The 12,226-nt window shown below is 44.8% G+C and overlaps 1 protein-coding gene across 1 annotated transcript in view; it reads left to right on the forward strand.

Annotated features, from left to right (window-relative positions):
- Positions 1–4,738, forward strand: part of SDAD1 (SDA1 domain containing 1) — a 30,125-nt gene extending 25,387 nt beyond the window's left edge. The window contains exons 18-22 of the mRNA XM_072624123.1: positions 1,681–1,772; positions 1,908–2,098; positions 2,204–2,288; positions 3,027–3,188; positions 4,121–4,738. Coding sequence (XP_072480224.1) covers positions 1,681–1,772; positions 1,908–2,098; positions 2,204–2,288; positions 3,027–3,188; positions 4,121–4,171 — 581 coding nt within the window. The 3' untranslated portion in view covers positions 4,172–4,738. The remainder of the gene's footprint in view (positions 1–1,680; positions 1,773–1,907; positions 2,099–2,203; positions 2,289–3,026; positions 3,189–4,120) is intronic.
- Positions 4,739–12,226: the final 7,488 nt, after the last annotated feature.

Below are 12,226 nucleotides of genomic sequence, written 5' to 3' on the forward strand. Positions count from 1 at the left end.
CTCCCATTCTCCTCCCTGATGCTAGTCATCAGAGAGAAGGGACGAGGAGGAAGGAAAGAGAAAATATGGGAAAGAGATTAACATACAAACCTCACACACAACGTATAGAGACAGATACACAGACAAAGAAGAATTCGAAAACTGAGAGAAGTTGTCAGAAATGCTCTGCACAGATTAGACCTGTGGCTTGATTTCTTTTACTTTTTCCAGACACACTTTATGAAATTCAAATTTCCACATGAAGTAATCTCCTTCAAGAGTGGCTTTATCTAAACCACACCAATCAGTGGGGCACAGGGCTGTCTGAGAGATGCTGTCTGAATGTGAGAGACTGAATGGAAGGGTTACTTGGTCCGTAACTGATTGCTCCTTGCTTTAATTCCTGTAAAAATTTAAAATCCAGGGGGGTGAATTCTCTTGCAACTTCTCCTGGGTTATTGGGATCTGGGGTTTCTGGAGGAGTATAGAATGGTGGCTCTGTGGGAGCCGAGGGTTCCAGGGGTGCTGAGGCTTCCTTTGACCAGGAGTCCACCTCTTCTCCCCCTTCCTCCTTTGCTGCATCTGCCCCTACCTGAGTGTTTCTGTCCTTAAAAAGTGTCTGTCCCATTGTTAACCTTACTTTTGCTATTTACCTGTGAGCTCTGATTTCTTATGAACAGAATCTGCTTTTTGATTGTGCTAACACAGTAAATTCTCCCTGTGAGCTGTAATGGCTGAGATTTTACTGTGTCTGAGTGATCCTCGGGTAAAGTGAAATGCCCTCCGCAGGGGTTCTTCAAGGCTTCCCCTTGCCTTAGTTGCTTTGTCACAACTTGTAGGTCCTTCCAAGGGGGCCGCTATCACCGAATGATGAGTCCCCCTGCTGGGTCAGGTCCCTTGTTTGAGGTGCCATTTGTGGCAGATGGCCTGCATCCCCACATGGCTCGGTGACAGCAGTGAAGAAGAAAGACACACAGGCAGGCAGGAGAAGATAGGGTAACTCTGTTTATTGATCCAAGGGTCAGGGTATTTATAGACAGAAACTGCAAGTCTACATGACAATCTACTCATCTCCTGTCCTAGTGATTTGGCCAGTCTTATTGTCTTAAAGATTGTTAGCCTAGAGGGTGTTTGTTACATATCCCTTGTATTCTGTAGTTCTCTTGTTTATCTCATGGAGACAGCAACATGGAGCGGGGGAGCCCTGGAGAGCCATTCTGGGTGATAATGAGCACAGTCTCAAAGAGCAGTTTCCCCTGAAGGTCTATCCTGAACTTGCCAACAGCACTCCACCCTGGTCCTCAACACGAAAGCCCTGGACACAGGGTTTCAGAAGGTGGAAGAACTTGTGCCAGTGGAGGGTTCCCTCCAGTTGTTCCTCTGAACCTGGGACAGGGAATTGGGAAGATGAACCCTCCCGCAGCTGAGGATGGCTTAGGCTCGGGCTTTAAGTTTTTTTTTTTTTCACATTTGTTTTCCTTAAACAACATGTGTTTTAAGATATGAGATAAAACTGTGGTTGGATGAATTGTGTAGCCTTATGCCATTGCAGATATGTTCACTTAAAATAAGCTGAGTCACATCTTGACCCCTGTTATGTGGCTGGAGAGAGCCTTCTATTCTCACCAACTTGCTTTTCCTGGTTGACCTTGACACCCGGGAGGAGCCTGTGGTGGTAACAGTACATTCCTCTCTATCCAGGGTGGGAAAGCGCCAGCCTCAGCGAGGGCGATGATGAGGATGGTGAGTGGGTCCAGGTGCACCATTCCTCCAACGAAGAGCAGCTGGAAATAGTAAGTCTCTAGACTCTCTGTTCTGAGTCATTATAAGTTGTTAAGCTAACCTTGCTGCACCTCAGTCTGTCGGTACAGAAGAGATCTCGCTGCCATTCATGTTGGTGAGCTTCTGTGTGTGTATCTATCCACAAGGCTGAGAAACTGAAGAATGTGCCAGTGGAGGAGCGAAAGGCCAAGGCAGCTGCGGTCAGTACCAGTCGGGTTCTAACCCAAGAAGACTTCCAGAAAATCCGCCTTGCCCAGTTGAGGAAAGAAATGGATGCTGCCCCAGGGAAATCCCAGAAGAGGAAGAATTTTGACATAGACAGTGAAGAGGAAGAGAGGTAAAGCATGGTGTACCGTGCCTGAGGGGAAGAGGACTCACATCCTTATTGCAGACTGCAGGGTTTTCACTGACCTTTTTCATGGGGGTGTCTTTTTTCCTTCAGGGGCGAGTTGCTTTCCTTGAGGGACATCGAGCATCTCCATAAAAAACCCAAGTCTGACAAAGAGACGAGGCTGGCAACGGCAATGGTGAGGGCCCACTCCTTTTAAATCAGGGGGCAGTTTTTGGATGCATTGAGGCATTGGGAAGGCTGTGGAGGGGGCATTGCATGGGAAACCAAGGCTTTGGATTTGATCACATGCTTACTGCCTCTGGGGCCTTGGCGCAGTCATGCATGTCACCAGGCCTTCGATACATATCTGTGCTATGAGGGGATTGGAGCACGTGACCTCCGAGGTCCATTCCTTTTCTAATCTGGGGCTCAGATAGCAGCAGAAATCAGGTCACATCCCTTCCTAGGTTGTAATAGTTATGAAGGCATGAAGAAGCATTAGGCATTTGCAGTCACTGTGTTAGGTTCTAACATTTATAAAACTGTTTAAGGTTTTCAAAGTGCTTTACGTATATTAGCTCTGTGCTCCTCACAACCACCCCTCTGAGGTAGGTATAATACTATGCTCATTTTAAAAATAAAAAAAGCAGACAAACAAGTTAAGTGACTTGGCCAGAGTCACACAGCTAGCAAGTGTCTGAGACAGGATTTGAGCTCGTCTCCCTTGTCCAGGGCTTTATCCATTGTCCTTTCCCCCTGCTCCCCCCCCCCCCAAGCTGCTTGTAGATCTTAATGTTTGTACCACTATTGAAAGTTATCTCTAAATATGTGGGGAAAACAACCTAAATGTGGCAAAGAGTGAAATAAATAGGAAAAGAGAAGAGGGCTCTGTTATTTTAAAAGAAAAATTAATCTTTTTGCATTGTGCTGATAGGCTGGGAAGACAGATAGGAAAGAATTTGTGAGGAAGAAAACCAAGCTAAACCCATTTGCTAGTTCTACCAACAAAGAAAAGAAAAAACAGAAGAATTTCATGATGATGAGGTACAGCCATAATGTCCGGTCCAAAACAAAGCGTTCCTTCCGAGAAAAGCAGGTAAGCTGGGGTCCGTGGTTGGGAGCTGGCCACGCTCTACCCAGAGAAGTAAGGTGTCCCCCTCTGAAAATCACGTCCTTGCCAGCCTTTAAATTCAGTTTTGTACAGCAGGATTAGAAAAAGCCACAAGGCCTAGCGAGGAGACAAGTTCTGGGTCTTATTCTACTGGGTAGTGTCTTGGAGACTTGAAGGGTTGGATTAAGTGATTTCTGAAGTCCCTTTCAGCTCTTTGGATTTTAGGATTCTGAAAAAAAAGGACTCATACCTTCACTGGCTGTTAGAGGCAGTGTCCTGGAGGAAGGGCTCCCCAGTCTGTGTCACAGCTGCCCATGGTGGGTACAGGCAGCTTTTAATGAACAGCTGGGTTATTCGCATGAAATATTCCAGGAACTGTGCATTGATCTCTGAAGAGTGGAGTTACACAATGTAGGGGATTCCCTCGGAGAAGGAAGATTGATTAGTGGCAAGATTGAGGGCATTACCATCTCAATGTGTAGTGAGGAGGTCATGGGAGAGGAGGAATGAGTTTAGGATTGCAGAAACATCTGTGTCTATGTTGATGGCCTCAAACATGAGAACAGGAGGCAGGGAGGAAAGACAGCTGGAGAGCCAGGCATGTTGAGGAGAGAAGGAGAATGATCTGGAGTTTGGTCCTCCTGGCTAATGGAAGATACCCAGCTACTGGTAAATGTCAGCATTAGCCAGATGGGTGTCCATGCAGGTGCCAGATCTCCCTGGTTTACAGCAGGGAGAGATAGGCACAATGCCCATTTCCAGAAGAGCTGTGTACCGAATGGGTTTATTGCTTTCTATCTCTATGTAAGTTGCATTAGGGAAAATTCTGTAATAATCTAATTGATTACATTATATTGGAGTCTAACAAAGAGGAGACATACTGGATTAACTTGGGTTTTTTTTGTACAATCCTCCAGTTGGCTCTGCGGGATGCACTTCTGAAAAAGAGGAAGAAGCTGATGAAGTAACTGTCACCTGGGGGTGACAAAGCACCACTTTTGCAGCATTGCTTTGAAATAGCAAGGGATTCTTGTTGACATCAGGAATGGGAGCTCCAGACGTTGGAAGGTGTAGACTCACAGAACCTCCAAGCTGGAAGAGACCTCAGGTGCCAGCCAGCCCGCCCAGATCCTCCCCATCCTGACAGCTGGGCACTGTGCCTGTTTAATCATCACCATGGAGAGGACACCCATACTAACTACACAGAATGTTGCACTAGTTAAAAGTATTTTTATCTTGGAGATGGAAAATTACCAATATCTGTAAAAATTTATTTAAAAAAATAATGTATTTGTCCAATGGACATCTATTTCTTTGGTCGGCGCAGGATAATGTGGTGCTGATGACAATGCAGGTGTAAGCCCTAACTTGAAAAACTGCCTTGTGTTTGCCCGATGTGTCTGGTGACTGACTTACACACATTTGGGCAGACTACAATAATTCATGCCAAAGAGTTAAATAATTTTTTAATATGAGTAAGGAAATAATTGGTGAACATCTTGCTTTAAAAAAAAAATAAAGCGAATTGTACATAATTGTCTTGAATCTCTTTATTCTGCTTCTTTTTCATGAGCCCTACTTTATTGAGAAAGGGAATTTTTTTCCCTTCAAATCCTTTTTAAAAAATGCATATTTTCATTTTTAGCGTTTATTTTTACATCGCCTGCATTTCCTCTTGCGTACCTCCCCCTTCCCAGTCCCAGAGAGCCATCTCTTATAATAGAGTTTGTTTTTTAAAGGGGGAAGAGAAAAATTCAACAAAACTGGCCAATACATTGAAAAACCCTGACAGCTATGCAATATTCCATACCTGTGGACACCTCCCACACCCTTTCACCTCTCCAGAGGAGGAAGGAGAGGTAGCTTCTCTGATCCTTGTTTGGTAGCTCAAGGAAAACCAGGCCCCTGGTGTCTGTGTTCTTCCCAAATGAGTGTTTAGTGATTGGAGTGCTTGAAGTCTGTACTGGAAAGACCTTTGGAAGCCATCTAGGTGGCCACATACCCAACCAAGAATCTTTTCTGCAGCATTGCTAATGCTGATAGCCATCTGGCAACTGCCCAGAGATGCTACGTAGAGGGAAAAGCAGCCCAGTGCTTGATGGGGTTTTGGAGAAGTTTAGAAACGTTGTCTTTACTTCAAGCATAAATTTGACTGTACGTCCCCCATTTCTCTTATGACCAGGCAGAATAGGTAAATCTGGCCATTCATCCACGTTAAGAGCTCTTCGGAAGACAGCCATGACATCTGCCCCCATGTCTTCTCAGTTCTCATGTGGCATGACCCCAAAACCTTTCGCTTTTCTGTGGACACCCTCTGACTGTATAGTGTCCCTTCTAAAAAGGAGTTTGCAAGACCTAACAGTATTAAAGATGTATTGAACTAGAACAGAGACCAGATTGGAGTTCAGCAGGGCTAGCATTTTGCTCATCCTGCATGTCATGCCTCCAACGAATACAGCCCCGGTTAGGTTCATGGGTTGGATTTGGGAGCTTTTGTTTTTGCTGACATATCACTTTGTTAACTCCTGTTGAGTGTGCAGTGAACCAAAGCTTCCAGATTTTTTTCACACTAACTTTGAAATCTAGGTCTACTCTTGTCTACACTGAGAGTTCTTAGCTTTTTATGTGTCATGGACCCTGCTTTTGGTAGTCTGGTGAAACCTTCAGTTTTGATGTGCTGCTTCCGCTCAAAGCATCCTCAAAAATACCTGTATGAATCTTCCTCTAAAGAAACACTTCTGAATTCTGCCCTGTTTAAAGAATCACTTCCCAGTCTTTTGGCATCAGTCAGATATATTGCAATGTTAGTCCTTTGTCTTTCAGATTTGTTATAGTAAAAATGAGACAGGAATTAGTAAGGGCTTTTTTGAAACATGAGGCAACATAATAACCCCATGACATTATATTTGGTATTTTATATGCATAGGTTTTGTTTTGTTTGGATCTCTGATTTCATTCATTTAAAGAACTTTGGGCAGCGGAAACCTCTTGTGCCAATGCTGATGAGCAGCTCCCTTGCAATTTATAGACTTAAGAGGAGTCTAGGGCACTAAGGTGTTAAATATGACTTGTCCAGGGTCACACATCCAGTAGGTCATAAGGTGTCATTAGTGAATACAATTTTTTGTGGTAATTACGTGGCCTTGTTTGAGTTTTATATGTGTACCTAGGAGGATGTGGCTGGATGGCACAGTGGATAGATAGAGTGCCAGGAAAACCTGAATTCAGATTTGGTCTCAGGCACTTGGGCAAGTCACTTTAGCCTGTTCACATCAGTTTCCTCATCTGTAAAATGAGCTGGAGGAGGAAATGGCTCCACCGTGCAGCTAAGAATGACCTTCTCAGGTCATTTTAAATCCTTTAGATTTTAAATACAACCATTTACTTAAGAGTGATGAAAAAGAAACAATTGGATTACAAATGCTTACATGTTAAAGCAAGCATGAGAATAGTAAATACGTAAAAATTACATAAACCTAGGTCACATTCTCTAACCCATGCGACTCAGTATCTGTGGACAGTAGACACACAGAAACTGGCCAATAAGGAACATAGGGGAGGAAAACTCAGGTATTTGGAGTAACACATCTCTGGACTCTAAACTTTAGTGTCCTTGGGAACCGTTTACAACAATTCCTTGAACAGCATAGCTTCTGTTTCTAAGATGAGTTAATTCATGCAGCATTTGACTAACACCTCACCAGACACAAAGTGCCAGTCAAGGCCAGCCAAGCAAGTTGGTCAACAGCGGCTACTCTGATCCTCTGCTTCTGAGCTGGTCTACTGCTCAGCTAGACACTCAGAAACTCTAAAATTCCTCACTTCTAGCTTCAAACGAAACTGAAATCTGACCTTTCTCATCTCTTATTTTCCTGGGTTGGGACTGGTGTCCTCTCAGAAAATAACCTTATGATTAGTAGCTTCTGATTAGTAAACACACTCTCATCTTCTGTCTATAACCAGATAAGTTATATTTTGTCCCATACTCATAGTTCCAGTGTCCCTATTGTTCCAGTATACTACATTTCTTACATTCTTTGCAGCAGTTAGAGGCATGGTGAATAGAAAATTGGATTCAGGAAGTTGTTCAGTCATTTCAGACTCTTCGTGACTCCATTGGGGGTTTTCTTGGCAAGGATACTGGAGTGTTTGCCATTTCCTTCTCTAACTCATTTTACAGATAAGGAACTGAGGTAAACAGGGTTATACGACTGACTCAGGATCACACAGCTAACAAGTAATTGTCTGAGGCCAGATTTGAACTCAGGAAGATGTCTTTTTGACTCCAGGCCTGGCACGCTATCCACTGTACCACCTAGCTGCCCCAGTGTCTATGATAAGCATTTGCAGAAAGCCTCTGTTGAAGATAATTACAGCTTAAGTACAACATCCGTTGCAGGGGATGAGGAAGTAGAGACAAGCTATGAACAATTCAATGAGACTCTGCAAGCGATATCAACATATTCTTTAACTCAGTGACTTCAGTGTAAAAATGGTGTAACCATTCAGGTGTACTCTCTGGCAAGATTTGGAGGTTTTAAGGTTTAAGGCAAAAGTGAAAAGCAAAGGGAATCTCCTCTAGTCCCCAACTTGGAACTTAGGGGTGTCTACCCTTCCTAAGCCCCCACTTCTTCCACTGGAGAGATCTAGTCATTACCCTTGCTTTATTGAACATACACTGAGGAGAAAACCAGCACCCCCTTTCCCTTCACTAGACCACATGGAAACTGGCTTAATTTTAACCTGAGAGGCACAAGACATTGGAACTGAGAAGCGTATAAAATTTAAAAATTAAAAAAAAATCACAATATAGAAATATGAACCATTGTCATTATTATAACCACAGGCCTGAAGGGCTGATCTTTTTATTAATTGATGGCACACACCTGTACATCCTTTGCCTTTCTATTCTCTTATTAAACACTGGTATTTCTGAATCATGAGTGAGCTAGGTGACTCAATGGAAGACAGGTTCAAATTTGGCCTCAGCCACTTACTAGCTGTATGGCTCTGGGCAAGTTACTTAACCCTGTCTGTCTCAATTTCCTCATCTGTAAAATGATCTGGAGAAGGAAATGGCAAACCACTCCAGTACCTTTGCCAAGGAAATCCCACAAACAATATGGTCCGTGAGGTGGAAGATTTGGATATGACTGAACAACGAACTTCTGAATCCTTTTGAGATGGACTAAAAGGTTACTATTTCATTTGGCACCACTCTCCTAGAGAAACTTTCTCCTCCTTAAATGACATTAAGGCTGTTACTGGACAATCTTGACCTTGGGTATATGATAAGCTTTGTGTAGACAGCAATGGAGGAGGAGCTTAGCACAACTGAAAGGAAAGCTAAAACATGCCAGTAATAAAATAAGAGTTAAGGTAATGGCTCTGAAGGAGTGACTGAATGTGGAGGAATAGGAAAACTGGAAATCCTGAACTTTGCTTCTCCACTTTGAAATGACCGAGTTCCAGAACCTTGCAATATGATGCATCTGGTTGTTATACAGTGGTTTCAGACTCTTCATGACCCCATTGACCATACCATCTATGGCATTTTCTTGGCAAAGATACTAGAGTGGTTTGCTATTTCCTTCTCCAACCCATTTTGCAGGTGAGAAAACTGAGGCAAACAGGGCGAGGTGACTTGTCCAGGGTCACACAGCTAGGAAGTATCTGAAGCCAGTTTTGAACTCAGGAAGATGAGTCTTCCTGACTCCAGTCCCAGCCCTCTATCCCCTGTGCCACCTAACTCCCCGATGCAACTGACGGGTGATGCCAAATATTTGTGGTGCATAGTGGGTCTCCTGATATAAAGCAGTGATGATGGTAGCAGCTCCAGGAAGATAAAGGTTCTTAATGACACTTCTGGCACTAGCCAGTCTTCATGACAGACCAGGGTCGCCTGGACTAAGGTCATGGAGGGAATTATTATCCTCTTGCAGGAACCCTGTCTGGAATGCCAGGGTCAATGCCAACATTTGCTCTGCACCACCATGGACTCAATGTTCTTTCATCCCGCTCTGTGACAGCCCCATGGGATGGGAATAACAAAGCTTGGTTCCTTTTGAAACCCCTGCTGAGGGTCATTACTCTCTGTGCGGAGACTCCATCCTATCCTTAGAAACCAGCCACCTCCTAATAATTCCATCTCCTGTCTCTTGAGTAAGGCATCTATCCCCAATTTCACCATTTCTCAAACACTCCCTGGGGAGGAGCTTTATCACCCTAGGGGAGACACTTCACTTCTATCTGCCTTGGTTTTCCCACCTGTAAATTGGGGATGATGATAGCACTGATCTGCCAGAGCTGTCAGGATAAAATGAGATTATATCTAAAGCATTTGGCAAATCTTAAAGTCCTATATGGGTGCTATTTCTTGTTATTAATATTGCCCTCCACCCAAGCTGGTACTCTCTGGCTGGTCCCTGCCCCTTTACTCCAGGGCTGAATGCTTTTCCCTTTGTTTGGTCTGGAGTGCTCACGTCTTTGCCAGAGTTAAAGGCTGTTGCAGGCCTGCTACTGCCTGCTGTATCTGCTGCCAGGACCCAAAGGCCAGGGCATCCATGCCCGGGGCTGATGCACCCCAGTGATGATGTCAGGAACAGCTTCACCCAATGGCCTAGACTCCTCCAAGAAGTTCTGGCCAGCCAGGTCAGAACCTCTTATTCCCGAGAGGTCATCTTTGCCAATGCAGAAACTCCTCCTTCTATCAGTAGGCACCAACAGAGGGACCAGGAGCTCCTGGCCTCTTCAGTTGGCAGGATTTCCACCAAAGCTAGAAATAGTCATCTCAGGATCACTGTTTATTGACATGCTCCGGGCAAGTAAGAGACACAAAGAAGAGGCAGCCAAGGGGCTCATCCAGGCCAGTCCAAGTGCTCCAAGTGCTGCTTGAGAGCAATCAACATTCCTGCTGGATGAGAAATCATGGAGAAGGGGGAGGGGGAGGGGGAGGAAGGCAGAGAGAGAGAGAGAGAGAGAGAGAGAGAGAGAGAGAGAGAGAGACAGCAGAGAGAAGGGGAAGGGAGAGGGGAGAGGGAGAGAAGGAAAGAGGGAGAAGGAGAGAGAGGGACAGAAAGAGACTGAGAGAAACAGAGGGAGATAGAGAGAGGGAGAGACAGAGGAAGGGAGAGAGAGGGGAGGGAGAGAGAAAGAGAGGAAAGAGGGAGAGGGAGAAGGACAGAGACAGAGAGACAGAAAGGGAAAGAAAGAACTCTACCATTTTAAATTGATGAAACTCTGTTGCAGTCAAAAGAAGTTGGGGGGCCAGGGGGATACCCAGGTTAGCAGTATCATCTCAAAGCCCAAAGTCCTTAGCCCACAAGTAGCCTGAGGTCCCACAGAAAACAGGTAGATTCACTTGTTTGCCTCCATTATGCCCCCCCCTCCTTAAATATTTGCTGACTTCAGCAATCAGCTTAGCTGCATTTGGCACATTTGTCCATATCCCCCATTCTAGAAGATACTCTGGGATGCTTGGGAGGCCCAGACATTGTCCTTTCAAGTGTCACCCCAGGACTGCACTACAGTCTGAAAGAAGTCGGCTGTCCTGCCTCAGGTCAATCTGGCAGTTCAGACTGGAGAGTTAAAAGAAAGGAGACACTCAGATGCTAACTAACATTTTACAAGGAGAGCTGTATTTAACAGGAGCAGGAAGATGGTCTTTAACAAGGTCCTATGTCTCATAAACTCTGGGCTCAGCTGCCCTACCTCTCATTTTACCTTGGCAGCAGACCTGGTTAGAAGTCTGCCCTGCGTCTAAGGAACCCGCAGCGTCTGTGCTGGGCTTTCCTACTTTAATGACCAGGAAGCTATGCCTCAAACCTGAGGGGAAAACTTAATTTGCCTTTTAGGAAAAAAAAAATTAGCTTGGCCTACTGTGGCAGTCGATGTTACTAACACACACACAGTTCATTTGGTCCTCACTACCCTGAGAGGGCACTGTTATTATTTCCATTATACAGATGGGGAAACTGAGGCTCAGAAAGGGACCAGGGAAAGTTGTGTCTGAGTCTCAATTTGAAACCGTTTCATCCTGAACCCAAATCTAGGCTCTGGCCACCATAGTAATTCTCTAATCAGAAAGACATACAAAATAAACAGGGGCAGTGGATGGAGTGCTGGGCCTGGAGTCTGGAACAGTTGAGTTCAAATCCTGCTTAGCTGAGTGACCCTAGGCAAGTCATTTAACCTATTGGCCTCAGTTTCCTCAACTGTAAATTGAATCTATCTCTTGAGGTCACAGTACCCAGCACATAGTAGTTGCTTTATGCATGCTTATTTCTTGCCTTCTGATAAACAAAAAAGACAGAACCTGGACTTATATTTCACTGATATAAAGAATGCTTGGGAGGCAACTAGGTGGACAAGTGGATAGAGCCCCAGCCCTGGAGTCGGGAGGACCTGAGTTCAAATCCGACCTCAGACACTTACTAACTGTGTGACCCTAGGTAAGTTGCTTAGCCCCGTTGTACCTGCCACCAAAAAAAAGAAAAAAAGCCTGAATGAAGAAATTCTCCCTCTATCAAAGAGGGGGACATCTCTGCAACTTGGGGTTGTTGCAGTCTGAGAGTTATTGCTCTAGAGCACAGAGAAGTTAATTGGCTTGCTCAAAGTCTGTGTGACTTTGAGCCAGTATAATGTCAGAGGTAGGACTCGAACCCAGGTCTTCCTGGCTCCCAGGCCACTCTCTATCCATTACTGTATTTGTGCATTTACGTCCTGAATAAAGTCCAAATTGCACCTTAGGGAGTGACCGTGGTGGGGGTAGTGTGTGCGTGTGTGTGTGCATGTGTGTGTGCGTGTGTATGTGCGTGTGTGTATGTGTGTGTATGTGTGTATGTGTGTATGTGCGTGTGTATGTGTGTGTGCGTGTGTGTATGTGTATGTGCGTGTGTGTGTGCGTGTGCATGTGTGTATGTGTGTATGTGCGTGTGTGTGTGCGTGTGTATGTGTGTATGTGCGTGTGTATGTGTGTGTGCGTGTGTGTATGTGTGTATGTGCGTGTGTGTATGTGTGTATGT

This window comes from Notamacropus eugenii, chromosome 7, assembly GCF_028372415.1.
Source record: "Notamacropus eugenii isolate mMacEug1 chromosome 7, mMacEug1.pri_v2, whole genome shotgun sequence".
Lineage (NCBI taxonomy): Eukaryota > Metazoa > Chordata > Mammalia > Diprotodontia > Macropodidae > Notamacropus > Notamacropus eugenii.